Source organism: Colletes gigas, unplaced genomic scaffold, assembly GCF_013123115.1.
Source record: "Colletes gigas isolate AHSC1104 unplaced genomic scaffold, ASM1312311v1 Colletes_gigas_Sc00067, whole genome shotgun sequence".
NCBI classification, from domain to species: domain Eukaryota; kingdom Metazoa; phylum Arthropoda; class Insecta; order Hymenoptera; family Colletidae; genus Colletes; species Colletes gigas.
The window spans coordinates 410,192-429,235 of record NW_025106696.1 but is presented as its reverse complement, the minus strand read 5'-3'; the positions used below and the strand labels follow the sequence as shown (position 1 = coordinate 429,235).

General features: G+C 30.0%; 4 protein-coding genes across 8 annotated transcripts; 1 reads left to right on the top strand and 3 right to left on the bottom strand.

The window, feature by feature from the left end:
• Positions 1-113: 113 nt before the first annotated feature.
• Positions 114-8,506, bottom strand: LOC122403657 (high mobility group protein 20A). Of its 3 annotated transcripts, none has more exons than XM_043407295.1 (7): positions 8,424-8,506; positions 1,940-2,057; positions 1,673-1,856; positions 1,321-1,600; positions 1,169-1,250; positions 623-838; positions 114-535 (listed from the first exon to the last, which is right to left on the bottom strand). In XM_043407295.1, exons 2-7 carry the CDS (start codon positions 2,028-2,030, stop codon positions 399-401), a joined length of 990 nt encoding a protein of 329 aa, XP_043263230.1. In that variant the 5' UTR covers positions 2,031-2,057; positions 8,424-8,506; the 3' UTR covers positions 114-398. The 3 variants fall into 3 exon arrangements, with proteins under 3 accessions (XP_043263230.1, XP_043263229.1, XP_043263228.1); XM_043407294.1 differs by lacking the exon at positions 8,424-8,506 and adding an exon at positions 2,211-2,426; XM_043407293.1 differs by lacking the exon at positions 8,424-8,506 and adding an exon at positions 2,211-2,426 and having other exon boundaries at positions 115-535; positions 1,940-2,132.
• Positions 2,728-13,894, top strand: LOC122403656 (serine/threonine-protein kinase atr). Its single transcript, XM_043407291.1, has 40 exons — positions 2,728-2,771; positions 2,999-3,201; positions 3,291-3,461; positions 3,518-3,675; positions 4,014-4,163; positions 4,229-4,427; positions 4,501-4,640; positions 4,729-5,297; positions 5,353-5,517; positions 5,590-6,081; positions 6,150-6,327; positions 6,404-6,649; positions 6,724-6,840; positions 6,918-7,040; positions 7,122-7,369; positions 7,442-7,663; positions 7,738-7,909; positions 7,973-8,099; positions 8,161-8,285; positions 8,360-8,520; positions 8,634-8,794; positions 8,884-9,077; positions 9,144-9,228; positions 9,295-9,440; positions 9,500-9,616; positions 9,701-9,840; positions 9,909-10,133; positions 10,196-10,456; positions 10,535-10,760; positions 10,821-11,005; positions 11,068-11,267; positions 11,715-11,887; positions 11,946-12,089; positions 12,153-12,310; positions 12,394-12,625; positions 12,696-12,834; positions 12,909-13,023; positions 13,089-13,242; positions 13,407-13,643; positions 13,712-13,894. The coding sequence occupies exons 1-40, from the start codon at positions 2,728-2,730 to the stop codon at positions 13,892-13,894; spliced, it is 7,485 nt and encodes a 2,494-aa protein (XP_043263226.1).
• A 99-nt stretch (positions 13,895-13,993) lies between these two features.
• Positions 13,994-15,833, bottom strand: LOC122403644 (odorant receptor 13a-like). Its single transcript, XM_043407268.1, has 9 exons — positions 15,658-15,833; positions 15,423-15,575; positions 15,153-15,339; positions 14,903-15,064; positions 14,746-14,846; positions 14,582-14,681; positions 14,389-14,493; positions 14,153-14,308; positions 13,994-14,053 (listed from the first exon to the last, which is right to left on the bottom strand). Exons 1-9 carry the CDS (start codon positions 15,831-15,833, stop codon positions 13,994-13,996), a joined length of 1,200 nt encoding a protein of 399 aa, XP_043263203.1.
• A 732-nt stretch (positions 15,834-16,565) lies between these two features.
• Positions 16,566-18,868, bottom strand: LOC122403637 (actin-like protein 6B). 3 transcript variants are annotated; one of them, XM_043407259.1, is made up of 6 exons: positions 18,732-18,868; positions 18,160-18,506; positions 17,732-18,061; positions 17,407-17,661; positions 17,133-17,330; positions 16,566-17,050 (listed from the first exon to the last, which is right to left on the bottom strand). In XM_043407259.1, the coding sequence occupies exons 2-6, from the start codon at positions 18,484-18,486 to the stop codon at positions 16,835-16,837; spliced, it is 1,326 nt and encodes a 441-aa protein (XP_043263194.1). In that variant the 5' UTR covers positions 18,487-18,506; positions 18,732-18,868; the 3' UTR covers positions 16,566-16,834. The 3 variants fall into 3 exon arrangements, with proteins under 3 accessions (XP_043263194.1, XP_043263197.1, XP_043263196.1); XM_043407262.1 differs by having other exon boundaries at positions 17,407-17,658; XM_043407261.1 differs by lacking the exon at positions 18,732-18,868 and adding an exon at positions 18,651-18,722.
• Positions 18,869-19,044: the final 176 nt, after the last annotated feature.

Below are 19,044 nucleotides of genomic sequence, written 5' to 3'. Positions count from 1 at the left end.
AAATAGTGAATAGTATCGAATGATACTCTGTTATGCTACAGATCCATTATGTATACTTGAATTGTATAAACGAATAACTGTATTTGTGTACATAATTGCAAGAAATTATATTGTATAAAGTATACTCGTTTAAAGTATAATAGATAAACATAAAACTATGAATTAAAAAGGAAATTAATGTTACATATAGTACAGATACGTTATAAATTGTCAAGCTTTGATGCATATGCAATTTTGTTTGACCGATTCATAAGGGACAATTTCTTGTTTAGAGAACAAATTGTATTTTACAAAATATGTAAAAAACAACACAGTCACTTTTTTCTCTATTTTCGATGTGAGTGCCTTGATCGATGATGCTTTAGTGACGTAGTAGTTGTACTACCGGGGGGCGATCGTCATCCAATTAATTCAAGGCGAGATACGGCACTACGCACAGCGTTTCGTAAAGATTGCTCGACGTTACTGTTTAATAACGATTCGAGTCTTTCGACGTAACTATCGATATTTTGTAACGTAGCACCTTCATGTGTGCCTAAAAATAAACGTATAATAATGTTTACTATCTAAACTGCAAGAAACAAGTAACACAATATACTAATTCTTCGTATATAAATTCAACCTGGAAGAGATACTGTGGCAAAACAACCAGCTAACTGCGAACGAAGGGAATCCAAATGACGTTGTAAAGCTTGATTTGTCGTGCGCTGTTGATTTGTTTCAGACTCCAGACGATTTACAGCTGCATACAGGCTGTCCACATGTCGTTGAAGAACAGCATTCTGAGCCTCATAATCTGATGTAGCTTTTCTTAGTTGCCTTAGTTCTGCTTCGCATGCTGGGTACATAAAATGTATTTATAAGTAATTTATACATATAAATAGGATATATATTTCTGTAACTTTGTTACTGAATTTTTGCTATTTTTGGGTTTGTTTAATGGCATCAAAACCCAAGATATATTTTTAGAATATTTGCTCGTCTGTTTAAATGTTTATATAACACATTTTTTTATTTAATTCCATAGTATATACCAAAAAAGTTTGACCATTAAAATCTAGGACACCTTATATATACATGCTTTCAAACTGATATTCTCGTAAGGAAAGCTACATATGTCTAAAAACTAGTTTCTGAATGAAAATATAAAAACTATTGTGCCATTTACCTTTGTTATGATCCAAGAATTCTTCTGTAAAAATGGGGATATCGAAACCTGTAAAATCATTATCTTTCTCTTGTTGAATATCCTATTAAAAGAAATATTTTAGAACAATTATGTTTATTAGGTTCCAAATGTGTAAAAGAGAAGTACCATACATTTTGCTCAGAATTAAGGTCAGTTCCGTTTCTTTCCTTTTTAGTTTCCTGCTGCTTCTCCAATGACTGTTTTTCATTAAATAGACGGTAGGCTTCTGTTTGCTTATAATCGCTGAACTCACGATTATAACGTTCTTTGTCTTGTTCCGCTGCATCTAAATACTGTTGCTTTTGATCAGCAGGTAATGTACTCCACTCTGATGCAAGCAGTTTTGTAATTTCAGCAAATGATAATGTTGGATTTTCACCTCTTACTTTTTCCCGCCGGTCATTTAAAAACCTACGTTATATTTTATTAACAAATATTTCTTTTGTCTCATCCTTATTTTTTGTTAGTTAATTGCAAGTATACCTAAAATAGCCTGTGAGTGGTTGCTTTGGTGCAGTAGCATCCCTTGGAGCTTTCTTGCGTTTCTTTGATCTATTAGTTGTATTAGTGGTATTACTTCCAACTACAGAAGTTGTATTATTCTTTTTAATTCCATTGTCACATACAGAGTCCGGTGCTTTGTCTTCTGTGCTTCCTGGTGATTTATCTAATAAATAAATTATTATTCCTTTAAACATATAAGTGATCAAATATAATTATATATTTGTAGATTAATGTAATTCAAATTACTAGTATGATCTTCAGTTTCTCCGTTAAAAGTTGGTTGTTCCGGCCCACCATTGCTTTCAGGCACATCAATAACTGGTGCACTTTCACTCATTTTTTTATGACGTACGTTTTTATTTCCCTGCAAGGTTTTACTGGTTTTAACTAATATTCATAACTGACCTTTTTAGATTCAAAGCAATAGCTGGATTATTGCCTGTAAGGTTATATAGAATGCAATATATCGTTTCGCAAGTTTAAATGAAATTAATTATCGCAAGATTTTAATAGTTACCGTAACCAATACATTTTTAATAAACGTAATACATAAATTCGTGTAATGATAGTCAATTAGGTTAAACAATGAATATGTTAACAACACTGTTGCAACCGAATGCAAACGAAACGCTACTCAAATCATGACCGGTGTTAGATTCAAACGTGTATTATATGAGTAAAAATGAATAGTTCATAACAGAAATAACATATCGACAACAATACGTAGTCATTACATTTGGTTGGCATAAACACTAAAGCCAACTTTTCATGGAGAGGATTCAAATGACGCTAATTCAAAGTTGATGATTTTACCGCTGAACTGAAACCGCATAAGATTCCTAGCCAAGGGAAGTGTACTTTCGACAAATGAAAAGAAGCGATTTATAGTTACATCTGGATTACCTTTAAACAAAGTCCATCGAAATTATTCGAAATCCATCGTTTAGCGCAATGTTTAATAGCTGTCCGGCACTGCTGAACGAAACATTTAATTTTACATAGTTCGTATAATACATGACAATTAAGAATATAACATGGAAGTAAATGATAATTCTATTGTTCTCCAAAATAGTAACAGGTGAATCACTTTATGCAGTTTATGTAAATCAATGTGATTTTGAGTTGGACTTACATGCATTTCAGACATAGAAATTCATTTTAAACGTGAATAATAACATAAGTATAAGTTATAAGAATTTGTTATATAGTTAAAAAGTTTTTTTTTAGCATATCTTTTACATAATTTGTACTATATTTGAGAATTTTTGTATTCCAATGATGTAGTAATGAAATCATTTTTTTCAGTATAACAGTAGCAGATTCTGTATGGAAATTTATTAGCAGTCCTATAATTGCAATTTTCTCTGATTTAAAAAATGCAACTGCAGAACAAATGCTTTATTCCCTTTTAGAATCAATACTTAAAGGTTCAGCTACTTTAACTACAGTTTTAGTTCCACCATTTAGTAATGGAATTCAAAATGAAATGCTACAATGTCAATATGCTGGTAAATACTTTAAGCATTAAATATTGTATAAGTTCTATCTGAATTTAATTAGTTATATTTTATAAATTTTTATTGTTTTTTGATTATAGCGTTCACTACTTGGTTATTTGGTACAATGTTTTATATAGTTGGAGATCCTCTAAGCAATAAAATTTTAGTTAACAGCATAGAGATACAGGCTTGTATGCTTAGAATATTGTCCAGACATCATGTCACAATGTTTGAAACTATTAGTATTGAGTATATGAATATTCTTCAAGGTATGTAATCATAATATTATTCAACTTTCAAACTCTAATGATATTATACATTTCAGAAATATCAGAATTTTATAAGGCCAATGAAGATGGAGATGAAATTACATTAACTAAATTTAATATAGAAAGAAATGCCATAGAGAATTTAGATCTGCAAGCATTTCCTGTTACGATTAAGTATTCTGATATACCATTAGTACAAATGTCTATATTAAAAGTAATTTATCTGTTTGCATGTTTTATCCTTATAGTTAACCAGAGGCAGATCTATGATAAAACTGATGAAATAACAGCTTCAGGCCAAATATAAAGTGTGCCTCCAAGCTTCTTGTTTGTTGATCTCCTAATTTAATTACTATTCTGAAACATAGAAAACACTTTATTTGTTCTTGAAATGTGTTCTCACAGACGTTTTTGTTAGGAAATTTTTTCCATATAAAATTATATACTATTTTTCTCTATTTAGTATTCTTTTTATAGGTTTTAAAATTGATAAATCTAGATCTGCCACTGTGCTTAATATTACTACACTAAAAATTATATTCATTTTCACAGATAGTTGCAAAGACAGGAGTTTCAGTTTGGAATGCAAAAGTAATCTCAGACACAGTATTAAAAGTTATAATCATATCTGTTCCAAATGTGAAGTTTACGGCACTAGATCTTTGTGTAAAATTAATGGAATTTTCTTTAATTAATAAACAGGTGCGTATACTGTAAATAAATATTGAAATATACATATATATTACAAATTACATTTTTAATTTAAGGAACTTGAATGTTTGATTCTCTATATTATTGAAATTATTAAAATAATTCCTACGTGGTTAGATTTGAATGAAATATCAGAAAAAGAGTTATATGCATTTATAGAGACACTTACTCAGTTTATTCAGTCATCGCAAATATTTCCAAATAGTATTGAATTGTGCTTTCAAGTTATTGATCTTACAGTTCATGAACTAATCCGTAAGTAAACTAAAATACGAGTCATTTTTGTTATTTTTGTATAACAAATTATAAATTAAAAATTAATATTTAGAGCATAATGCTAATCATAGAGCAGCAACACTACTGAAAGAAACAGTATGTAATAAAATTAGACAGTATTTTATTATGGAACCAAGAATTTGTACTCTTTCTGAAGCAAAGAAATTTATATCATACTTTGAATATTGTCCGGTTAGTACTAATTAAAATTACATAATCTATTTATTTAGTAGGTAGATTTTCATATACCGTGCAGAGTAATAACATAAAGCTGTTACAGGATTTTATTATCATCTTTATTCATTGTGTTCTCACTGATGTTCAATGCACTGCTAGTGGAAATAATTTAATCAGCGATGTCTGTGAATCGTGGAATTTATTGAGAAACGAATTAATAACCGTAACACAGGCAGGAAAGTTCGAAAGAACTATGCATATTTTGAAAGCATCACGTATTTTACAGTCATGGCTAAAGGAATTAAAATTGCAAATAAATTTGTACACAACTGATTTAAATGATGTTTTAAAAATACTTCTGGAAAGCTTAAGCTCTGGACAATGTCGGCAAAAGAAAAGTGTTTTTGAATGTTTCATTCATATGATGGCACACAATGAGTCGAATAAAGATTTAATTCAAAAACTATTAAGTTTACCATTTATTCAACATATTGAGATTCCAGGGGGAATAATGAATAACCATGTGAAAGAAGCTGCTTGTTCTCTTGATATTGCGACAATGCTAAAATGTCTTGAAGTTTTATGTGAATTTGGTAATGGAATGGAGCGATTAAGAATATTAAATATTTGTATATTAAATTGTAAAACTGAATTAGCAGTGGGAGCATTATGGTAAGTACATTATTTTTGAACATATAGGCAGTCATGTAAATAAAAAATTTCACAGGAATAGTGTTCTACTTCTAAAGAACAGACAAATAAAATTGGATGACATTTCAAAATATATTCTTCAAACTGCATTAAATTCAAAAGATGAAAATGTTCATGAAATGCTTGTAATTGTATTGGGTAAAATAAGTTGTTATTTATCAGGGCACGCAGACTTCATAAGGTAATTTTAGTCAATTAATTAATTCACTTTCTTATGTGAACAGATTATTGAATGTAATATTTTTTTAAATAGAGAATTAGATAACACAAAGTGGGCAGTACAATGCAAATATTGTACCAACAATTTTGAGAGTAATGTTGGAAGCAATCCTAATGTCTGTTATGTTTCGGATGAGTATGATTACCTCCTTAATCAATGCTTTAGTTTATTATCTTCAGACTTTGTGTCAGTACGTTTACGGATTTCTGAGAATATCCTATTCTTTTCAAATCACATAAAGTCGTTTAATGACAATGAAATAGTAAAAGTATGGTGTTTATACATGGAGGATGAAAATCCTATGATTCGTTCTAATATTGCTGCGGCGATAAAAGGAATAATAAATAATAAAATAAATGTAGTTGCAAAAGTTGTAACATCTGTAGAAAATGATGTGCCTGCTTCTTTAAATGAATTTATCAATTTATTAATCAATACTATGGCAAGTGCACTTATGAAAGCTCTAAAAAATTCCAATCATGCTCTGCATGATACTTTACTTATTACAGCAAGAAATTGTACAAGGTAAGATAAGTACAAGAAAAGTATTAAATTTATGTGAAATATACAGATTATTAATTTTTTACTTCTAGCATTCCATTATATACAATTGAAAGACGAATTTTGAATATATTTCTAATTTCTATAATATACTCAACATCATCTCCAGCAGCAGTAGCATTCGCTACAACCGCGTATCACGATTTTGCCAAATTCTTAAATGTTTCTCCTAAAGTGTTATATGTCCGGTATAAAAAAGACTTCATTAAGGTATATAAATAATTCAACTAATATGAAAAGGAATGGTGAAATTATTTTTTCAAGTAATATATTTTATTAATTTTAGCTCATAATGCAATGTGCTGTCCATAATTTTATAAATCATTCCTATAATATGGCCACATCGATACATCGTGTTGCAAAGTGTATTGGATATGAGGGATCGCGTCAATTGCTGCGAAAAGATGGTCATTATGCAGTCTCTTTTTTGCTTTCTTTCATTGTTAATGTGCCGCATGCGAAAGCTCTTTTACGCGACATAGCTGAATTAATTAGTATGGATGAAAAACAAATGTTGAAGGAATATTTTCCGGTATGTATTTAAAATAGAAATTTGATCAATTTTCCATTGTAACTATTCAGTAATTATTCATATGTTCTGTTCAGTATATTTGCAGTTATGCATTTTTAAATATGCCTCTAGCAACTGCTACGGAATGTTTAAGATTGATATGTAAGCTCACACAAACGAATTTATCACTCTTGACAAGACAATCATTTATGGTAATACAAATGAGTTTATAACTGTTACTAGATTATTGAAACTCAATTTTAATATTGTCTACAAATATGATTATTAGGGTATATTTGAAGAATTGATGTTATATTTTCACGAAGCCCCTGAGAAGATAGTTGGATTATTAAAAATTATATCTGATTACGACAATAACTCGGAAAAAAATTTTATCACACAAAAGGGAATTGTATGCTTGCATATCTATTTCTGTTCATTTGCAAAGGGAATTCAATTTTACATAAGTACATTGTATTTGTATTATTTGTAGGAATCGTATTTGAATTTACGTTTACATGGCATATTAGTAAATTTTGACATAAAGCTTGGATCTAAATCAGATGAACATACACAACAGTCTGCGCTTGCCTCATTAGCGGCATTAATGCGATATATGGGTGCAGAATACTTAACACCATTGAGGTATAAAATCTTAGCAACATTGCGAACATCGCTTGGATTCAAGAGACCAGGATTTGGACCTCTAATATGCGATGCATGGAATGCATTCATTCATAAGTATGTAAAATAAAGGTAAAAATACCTGATTAGCCATAGAAGTGTATAGCTGTTCTTTTTCTCATGTTTCAGCCTAGCTATTAAAGAACTTGATCCATTATTACCAACTATATATGTATCCTTGATACCATTATTAAAAATATATAGAGAAAAAGTAATTGCAATGTTAAAGTTCCTTATTATTGAGTGTAATGAAGAAAACTCCAATCACATTGCAGAATTGTTTTTTATAGACGATATAGATGTTCCTGATGAAATTTCAAATATAATCAAAGCACATATTTTGCAAGCCAGGTATATAGAAAATATTTTTTTTTATATCCGTTATATGTATGTGTTTACTATGTTGTATACTATATGATTTTTAGGCCCAAAGGTTTTGAAGCAAATTTAAAGTTATGGCTTAAACGAATTACTCACGAAACGGATGAAGTAAGAATTAGGGCTTTGATGTATTTACAGAAATTCCTGGCAGAACATCGTAGTCAGTTGAATGAAATGATTCTAAGTGAAACAGATGTTCATCCACTGGTCGTTAATGTACGTTTCTCCTTTAAAATACTAAATATACTAATTATACATTGATTATTATTAATTTTCTAGCTACTGGATACATTGTTAATTGGGTGTCAACATACAGATGAATCTATTCGTTTATTGTATGGAGAATGTTTAGGAGAATTAGGTGCAATTGAACCAAGTCTTTTACCACGCAGAATTATTTCTAGAGGTATATTGTTTATACTTTGTTGTTAAATATTATTAATACTAAAATGTTTTTGGCATTTTAGATGACAGTAAATTTATTTCTGATATGAACGAAGAATTTGCCTGTGCTATGCTCTTTGAACATGTACGAGCATTTCAAATGCAAAAAAGCAGCCAGAGTATGGACTGTTTCTCACTTGCTATTCAAGTATGCAATATACCAATCTATGAATTTTGATATTGTAAATCTATATGTAATTTAAAGAGTGCATACAATTTTAGGAAATTTTAAAAGCATACAATATTTCACCTCAAGGCATAAACAGTGAATTGTGGAATAGTCTACCTTTAACTATGAGGCAAATTATTTTTCCCTTTCTAACTTCGCATTACAAGATAGCTGCTGTCAGCGACGATAAAAAGTTTCCATGTCCTATTTATGGGTAAATAAAAAATTTAATCATGGTATTTTATACATAGTATTACACTAAATGTATACATAGAACTATATTGTACTATATGTATATATGTAGGTACTGTATTATTGTTTCTTTAGTTCTGAAGCAGGTTCTTCGGTTGAAAGTTGGGCTTACAATTGGTTTTGCAGCATGTTTAACGATATTTACGATGAAACACTTAATAGTGTATTACGTGCGTGTAAATTGGCACTTAAACGAGATATAAAAATACTCACATTTTGTTTACCGCACGTTGTATGTAAGTAATTTCAATATCATTTTAATAATACTCGCAGTTGTGTGTGTATACATATATGTATGTATGTACATGTATAATATCTTCACTAGCGTATATAATAACAAATGGCACCGAACAAGAACATATAAGAATACAAGAAGAAATGTTAACAATAATTGATGTTAGAAAAAAACCTACACTCGATCCTGAATTGTCGCGTCATCGACCGCTTAGACATGGACATAGTGTAAAGGCAGATGATACACGAATTTCTGAAGAAACTAGACGCACACGTTGCGCACAGGTACATAAACCGGAAAGCAATATTTTTATCGTTCGGTAAATAATTTATTTTTTAATTTTTGGACAGATTGTATTTTCAATATTAGATCATTTGCAAAGATGGCTTTGGGAACAACGGTTAAATCGTAATTATAAGTATGAAGCAGTAAAAAGTAAGTCAGTTTAATGTAAATTATTAACTGCGCGATATTCACGAATTACCTTTCGTATTGCTTTAGACTTCTGCGAGAAATTAAATGCATTAGTAGTGGCTGAAGGTTGTTATCAATCTCGAGAATATCATAGGGCCCTAATGTATTTAGAGCAACATATAGCTTCTACCAATAAGGGATTGTCAGAGGCACTGGAAGGTGGATTGTTAGCTGTAAGTGAACTCTAGATTGATATAGTGTAATATATTTCAGTAATTATTTCTTTCTTTAGAAAATATATGCGCAATTGGATGAACCAGATGGTATATCTGGTATATTAGCTACTCAAGATCATACTCCTACAGTTCAACAATTAGTTTTAGCTCATGAAGTTAATGGACAGCTTCAGGTATAATATAATTTGTTTTTGAGTGTATTGATTCAATCAGTATTCAATAAGTATATAAATATGAAGCTTTTATTAAATGTATAGGATGCGGCTACATGCTATGAAAGACTAGCACAGAAAAAAAATTTAAAACATACATATTTACAAGGCATGATACAATGTTATCTTGGTCTCGATCAGCCTTTTACGGCAAAATATATTACTGAAGGAGTTTTGAGTAGCAGGTAATTATATGTATATACATATTAAAATAATTATTTTCTTTAGTAATATATGAAAAATGATATTTTAGACCTGAACTAGAGCCATTAATGATTGAACATGAGCCTTTTTGGAGATTGGCACATTTTACTAGACTTGATGATACTTCGCAAAAAAACATAAAGCACACTCTGCTTGAAGATCTCAAGAAAGGTGTTAAGCCAGATTTGCTGCCATTAAAAAAAAATCTAGTGTCATTGTTAGAAGATACTTCACGGCCGGGAGCTTATCAGCAATGTTATTCCTACATTATGAAGTAAGATTAATATTTAAAACCATAAAAACTTTGTATTTATTATAATATTTTATGATCAATAGGCTACATATATTGAATGAATTCGATAAAGCAGTTTCTACCATGCTGACTAATATAGAGCAACTGCCAATGATATTTGAAGAGTGGGACAAACGTGGTCAACTTGTTAGAGCTTCGCGTGGAGTTGAATTTGTATTCAGTATGCGCAGAGCCACGTTAGATCTAGCAGTTCAGTTACAGGAGGAAGTTAACAATAGAGAAAACTCTGTACTTAAACAAGAAATTGGCAAGATTTGGCTTAAAAGCGCTAAGATTGCGAGGAAGTATGCACTTTAATTTATAAGCACTAGCTAATTATCTGTTCTTATTTTACTGTCTATTCAAATTACATTTACTTTTAGGAGAGGATTACATCAACAAGCGTATATGTATATTTTATCAGCTAGTGATTCCTGTCCACCGCAACAACTTTATATAGAACAAGCTCAGTTATATTGGCAAAAAGGATGCCAGGAAGATGCTTTTACAACATTAAAGCGATGTTTCTCCAGTTGTTTCAAATCCGCTACATATTACAAAACTTTGGTGTCGTCAGAGTGTGTAGAAGAAAGAAAACAATGCGCAAAGGTTTGTTAACATAAACAGGGCACAATGTCAAAGTACAATATTAATTTTCATTCATTTTAGGCAAAACTTTTGTATGCAAAGTATAATGATGAAACAGTTAATGTGGATACTGATGCTAATATTATAAATTACAAGGAGGCTATTGAAGTTTGGAGAGAATGGGAAAAAAGTTTACTTTTTTGTGCACAGTATTATGAATCTGTCATAGATAGGATGACTGATGATGAAAAGGATAGAAGGGGACGGTAATTATCATATAAACGGTATTTTGATAAAAATAATGTTGTTAACATATAATACTTTCTAGAGATTTACAAGTACACGCTATGAATTTTTATGGAAAATCACTTCAGTATGGTTGCAAGTATATTCATCAATCTATGCCAAGAATGTTGACTATATGGTTGGATTTTGCTTCTCGTATAACATCTCGACCTAGTCAGTATAGTAATCACGATGTTGATAAGCTTCGACGTGATGCGTTATTAAAAATGACAAAAATTATGGGTAAATTATTCATTTTGCAAGGTTTTCATATGTAAGTATTATTGACGCCGCTTGTTAATTTAAACAAGTATTCCCATTAAAAATTTTCATACACATAACGGTTGAAACATCAAAGAAATGGTTGGCAGAATTTATAATAAAATTCCTATGAAAAAAAAACTTATAAAAATAGAAATAAAAAAAATGAAGCGCCTGACATTATTTAAAATTATATTGTACTCTGAATTAACATAAAAAGAAATACAAAAATTAAAATATGTTTCCTGCTGCTCTAGACCGGGTTCTTGGTGTTTACTATTTTCATGCATTCAGATCATCTCTACATGAAATCGTACTTGGTATCATTAAACTGGTATACTTTTGGTGCCAATAATCTTTGCACATGAAAGCCCTGCGTTAGACAAAATAAAAGTGAGAAATTGAATAATATATTCTTCTATTACACAGAAGTATATCAAGAAAGACTGCCAATATTTATGTGGCTGACAGCATTTAGTCAACTCGTATCTAGAATATGCCATCCCTCTATGGAAGTGCAAAATACTCTTTGTACAATAGTAGTAAAACTAATTTATGCTTATCCTCAACATTGTTTATGGATGATGGCATCAGTTATTAATGTAAGTTCTTAAACTATAAAATATTTAAATAGATTTTCATTTGAAATATTTCTCTCAGTCTTCTTACCCTGCGCGTCAAAGACGTTGTCAGGAAATTCTCAATAATTCCAAACTTAAAACTATGGAAATGACGAAACTTATTAAAGATTTTCACAAACTATGGGAGAGATTAATTGAATTATCCAACAAAGTAATTCCAGATGTAAGTACTAATATATATTACACTAAACCAATGAAATATTACATATTTATGATTTGACAACAGGGTGTTATGAATACTACAGTAAACCAATTATCACGAAACCTTCCACGTTTACTTTCAAATAAAGAATTTAGTTCAATTATGATGCCGACAACTAAGTTCAGGCAACTTCATCTACCCGCTAAGGGTGTATCATTGGAAAATCACAATCCTTTTTCATCGTACGTACAGCATTATATAACATTATTCAAAGTACCTGTTATGTGCCATACATTATAGATAAAATAATGTTATGAATTTTCAGAACCTGGGTTCATATATTTGGAATAGAAGAGACTGTAGTTGTTATGCCATCACTTCAAAGACCGCGACGTATTGCATTAAAAGGATCAGATGGTAGACAATATCTTTTTATGTGCAAGCCAAAAGACGATTTACGAAGAGACTTTAGATTGATGGAATTTAACGATATTGTAAATAAATATCTTCAAAATGATCCTGAATCACGACAAACAAGATTGTATATTCGAACATACGTAAGATATTAAAGATATTAAAACGCATAACACTACCTTCTAGACGCAGTATACTTTATTTGCATTACAGAGTGTTGTACCCTTAAATGAAGAATGTGGTTTAATAGAGTGGGTACCGAATCTAGTTGGTTTTAGACCCGTTATTATAAATTTATATAAAGAAAGAGGTATTGCGATTTCAAACAGAGAACTTAGAACCATGTTATGCAGTAAGTAGAGGTAGTATTATTCGTAAGTAAGTATTAATTAAATACATAGTTCTTATCTGTTTGTCGTACTTCAGCGTTAAAAGATCCTCTAGAGAAAAAGAGGAAGGTATTTTTAGAACAACTCTTACCGCGACATTCTTCAGTTCTTGGAGACTGGTTTCGTCTTACATTCCCTGATCCATATGGATGGTAAGTTTTGTGGCAAATTCTGAAAATAGAAACAAATTTCATCATTCAGATACACATATGTATAGGTACGAAGCACGTACCGCGTTCATTAGAACCACAGCAGTGATGTCCATGGTGGGATATATTCTTGGTCTTGGAGATCGTCATGGAGAGAATATACTATATGATTCTAAATGCGGAGATTCTGTACATGTTGACTTCAATTGCTTATTTAACAGGGTACTTATAAAGTTACAGATGAATTATGAGTAGCAAGCAATTTTAAATACATCGATTACTTTTATTAATTATTGTATCGAGTAAAACAATATAAACTAAACAGCGTGTATATGTATAATGATTATAGCAAATACTTTTATGTAAATTCAAATTTTAATTATCAGGGAGAACTGTTCGACTGGCCAGAACGTGTGCCATTTCGTTTAACGCATAACATGGTAGATGCTATGGGACCATTAAAAATTGAAGGACCGTTCAGGCGTGCTTGTGAAATAACTATGAGAGTCCTTCGACAACAATGTAGTACATTGTTAAGTGTGCTTACTCCATTTGTATATGATCCACTTGTAAGCTGGAATAAGAACCAAACTGGCGAAGGCAGTGAAAAAACAAATGAAAAGGTAAAACACAATACACATAGTAATGCAATAAATTATTAATTATTAAAGTACAATACTAAATATTTTAGGCTGTAGAGCACATAAAGAATATAGAACAACGACTCAAAGGTCTGATTCGATCTCATGGGAAAAAATTAGAAAACATTGCTTTAAATCTTAGCGTTGAGGGACAAACTAATCATCTGATTCTAGAAGCGACAAATATAGATAATCTTTGTCAAATGTATTTTGGTTGGGGCGCATACATGTAAATGACTGTTATAATTTATAAAATATCTGATATTTCATTACATACTCATGATGTAGTCATTGATCAAGCATTTGGAGTTATGGAAATTAATTCCTCTGTATTAAGTTTCTAAATTGAAACTTTGAAGCAACATGAAGTATGAAAGTGCAGTACTAAGTGTCTACAAATAAATATAAATAAAGTAATTATTGTATATTCTATCTTTGACAATAAAAATTTTTATATATTTTTATACATAATTTAGTAGTAAAATTTTTACCGAACTGAAGTTTTCTAAATGCATCACATATATTTTTCCTGCTGTAATGCAACTAGGTTTCTGAGCACGTAACATGATCATGCACACTTCACTTTTAATAAAAGTTGGCAATTTATACCATTGTATAGAGTATACAGCTCTATATATACTAGTACTCTGCCATAATAAGAGATAATATAAGATAAAATACATATATTTATATACTATAAATAGTAGTTTTGTATGAAATTGTTCACCTTAGAGATTAAAATGTCTCCAGGGAAACAGAACAGTATTAGTTGAAAAAGTGCCATCATTAAATGAGAAAAGTATCTTATTAGTTTAGTTTGCACCAATAACGTCTACAATTAAAAAATGTGTATCAGACATTATATTGTAATTTACTTTATATCTTATTATAGTTTAGAGAAATCTAAAAATCATGCTTACTGTAGAAATTTGAAATCCGACAAAACAAATTATAAGACTGCTGGCCAAAGTTTGCAGAAAGAGCATTACATGAAAATTCTTTTCCATATTATCACAAAACCTGAATTTCATTAAAATGGATGAGAAAATAATGAAACACATTTGAGTACATTCAGTTTGTTTACCAAAGAATTACTTGATGATGTTTAATTACACATGCCACTTGAATTTTTATTTTGTATATATTTGCACTTATACTTTTTGAATTATTTTCCACGCTATTTATCTATAAAATATGAAATGTTATTGTCGTGTTAATTCAGAATTTTATATAAATATTACCATACATACACAATAAATGTTGGAATTTATTTGCTTTAAATTTTCTTCAAGAATTTTAAAATGTCCACATGTATGGAGCACAGCAGTTGCAATTAGGGTGTCAGTTGCAAGTATCATAAGACCACAAATACTTGTTGCCAATATTTGAGATACATAAGTAATCTATACACGTACATATACATATAAATTCAATTAAAATTTGAAACTATACTACATTTATAACAAAAGTGAAAATATTTGCAAATAATACCTCATAGAGAGGAAAATTATAGAAAGCCAAAGGATATGATGCAACAAATGGAAAATTCTTCTGTGTTAAATTATTAGTTGAATCTTGAATTATAGTAAAAAATATTTCAATGATAGGCACACTATAAAAAAATACTAATGAATTAATTATTAAAAATAAATAGCCTTTTGTAACATTTTTAGCACATCTGGAAAAACATATAATAAATACATTTCTATTTATATAAAAAAAGTATTAAGTAATTTTCTTTTCAATAATAATAATATTTACATTGCATATTCTTGTAGGTGTTCAAAAACATCAGTTTTAATTATTTTCCAATAATCTATTAACATGAAATGAATTAAAAATTCCATATTTTTTCGATTAAAAATCCAAACGAATGATTTTAGTATAGAAAGTGAAATTGTGAGCAAGACTGAACTGAAAATAAATAAAAAACTCTTATTTATTCGTTTTTATCAACAGAAAGTCTCAAATGCTTTGTTTTTACACATATTCAAACCTTGTTTCCAAAAGAATATTTAAGTTTTCCAAATTTGTACAGATTTGTGCTATTAGTGGTATAATAATAAGTAAAATACAACTAATACATATAATGTATCTTGCAATACTTATTGGGTAAAGTCCAACAAAGTTAAGAACTAACTGATTTATAGATATATAATTTTCAATATTCATTATATTTGTATTGTTTATTTGCTTTAGTGACTTTATACTTTGTTTACTAGAGCGAATATACTCTAAGCAAAAGACGTTAAACGATTTGCGGAATCAATAGTCCAAATAGCTAGTAATATTGAAGTACTACTTCTATCTTGAGCAATTTGAATTTCATTCATATTTTACACTAATTCTATCTTTACTGAACAATTTACTTATAAACGGACACGCGTTGTAATTGTAATGTAGTTGATCATTAGTATCAATTGTTAAGGATATAATGATACATTAGCTTTATGGAATATTCTATGCTTTGATCTTGTACTAAAGCAATTCAAAAAAGAAATACATAGTCTACATCAGAGAACTACTCATTTCACCAGTACAGTAGCTTATTAAAAGTTTAGTATAATGATAGGTTTCTTTTGAAACGGTACTCTTTGGTCATGTATTATTCACATATCATGATTCTGCTGTGAAATATTGCATAGGATCACAAAGGTATACTTTGAAACAGACTATAGTTTACTACTTAGTTCACTTTATGGGAAGAAACGGACTTCACAGGTGAATTTCATTTCAAGACGATATACACACGATAAAAGAACGCTGGTAATTATAAAGAATAATTTTAAAGGCACCGTTTGCTGTAAGTTTTTATAAAAATTTTAATACAACTTTGTATACACCATTTTTTATAAAATTTTATTGCGTCTATGTGGTGCACTGACAATAAATAAAACTCCAACTTTTGACTGCATATTTTACAAGTCATTATTCTGTATCACGTATAAGTAAAATATACTTATTCATGGCTTAGGTCAGTATTCAGAACACACTTGTTTTAAACAAATGTTTAAAGAAGTTGAATTTCTCACTGTATATATATATAACTTTAATTTGTTTAAATGTAATTTTTTATACCTATTTACTTATAAAATAATCATCAAGGAAATGTTTGTACAAATATTGATGATATTATTTAGACGAAGATGAATGAAAATAAGTTACTTTTTAATTCAAGGACATTTTCGTTCTACTTGGCTCTTCCCGCTTTCTTCGTATTCCTGACTTGAAATCCACATTTGTTGAAAAGTACCAATCGAGGCTAAAATAGACCCACCGATCCAAGCTCCAAATCGTCGTTCAGCACATCCATTTACACTAATCAACTTCAATCTCATACTAGAAGGTATTCTCATAGAGAGATCTCTATTTAAACGCTCTGGGAAACCCTATATAATATAACACATTAACAACAATATGGATAAATTGTTTCTATAAATTGTGCATATATCTATAATGTTCTCACTATACCTGAATAAATGAATTGCCACCAGTAACAACAACACTTCCATAAAGAGCCGGTCTAACATCAACATCACACATGCCTACACTAGTTGTTACAATGTGACCTACTCCCAACATGGTATTACCAACCATACCACCACGCATTTGTACCATACTAGGATCAAAGAGTGCCTCTGGCATACGAAATCTTTCACTTCCAAAATCCTTTAAATGTTATTAATATTTGTCAGATATTAATATTCTAAAAATAATGCACATTACCTATGCTGCTCTTAAATACCTGATGATATCCAGTAGGAAACTCATATTGAACTGCAGGAATTGTAGAAACTATTTTTTCATCGTATGGAGTTTCAGATACTTGTAACACTGTAGCTTGGAAATCTTGGATAAGTTTCTTTACCATATAATTATGCCAGGATTTAGTCACTTCAGGCAAACCTTTCTTTTTTACCCATCGTGGTTTATCATGATCTTTAACAACTTCTTTACTACCCACCATATAAGAAGGAGACAGATCAATATCATTGTCCTGCTATTATTTAAAGAATGTAATTATGTAATTTCATTATGCTATAAAATAATATTATTAATTATATTTATACCTGAAGAAATTGTCTACACTGCATGCTTATATAGTCTCCGCCAAGTGGAGATTTAACTATTGCCTGTGTTAATACAAAACCATCTTGTACAGGCACAGCAGATGTGTGTGTTGCTCCACTGTCAACAACAATACCAGTTGCTCTACCATTTGCAAATGCAGCGAGAACTGCATTTTTAACAAGAAAATAAGCTGGCACATTATATTTCTCAAACATTAATTCAGTTAATTTTTCTCTTTTACTGCGTACATTCCATGGTGATTCAGAAAACAATACTGGATGATATTCTGCATCTGACTGAATTACTTTGGAATAAGTATAATCTAAAACCTATTAGACACCAAAACAAGAGACAGGTGTTTGTATTTTATGCATATAAAATTAAAGAATCTTAAAGCCTATATAAAAATATTATACTTCTATGTTACCTTTTCAAAATGATCCCAATCTTCAATCATACCATCTTTCATATAACTCACAACTTCCATATTTTTTCGTGGAACATGTAGTATAGTAGTGTCAATATAGTATTTGGTCCCAGATTGTGTAATGTTATTATCTGGTTTTTTATCATCAATATCCATGGGTTCTGTTTTTGTTGCTGTACAATTGCCATCTTCTCCTACACCTACAACTGCTGGAATTTCAGCTTTAGGAGTATCTTCTTGAGCATAACCAACTCTTAAAGAATGATGGCCTAAGTCAAATACTAAAGCTCCAATTTCATCTCCTCCATAAAGCATGCCACCTGACATTTTGTTGATTTGAAAAATACCTGTAACAATAATAAAAGTACTTGTACAAACAACCTTTCTCCTATAATAATTAATATGTATTTCCTAATCGTTATTCGTATCAACGATAAAAGGGACTAAAAAGCCAGCTTCTGTCATAAAAACAATACAAACGTTAGACTTACTATATACAAGTCGAAACGGTTAATAATTCATATTGAATGAATACCTAAAAAATATATTTCTATTTTAACTCCACAACTCACCGTAGCTTGTCTACAAAAATAACTCAATGAAATGGCAAAAATATATGTATTTGGCGACTACATGAACGTTTATTTATGTATTTTGTTTAATGTAACAGAAACATAACCTCAACTCAGAAAGACGCTTAATGCCTGGTGCCGCCACCACGAACGCAGCAATTTTGAGATTACGCTCTATTAGATGAAATTATGAAATTTTTTTGATTATCATCCCTTATTATCAGAAGTGTCATATTTCCATACTTTTAGTATATCTCAAGTTGTTTTATTAATACGTTTATACTCACTGTTACATATACGGAACACAAAATTT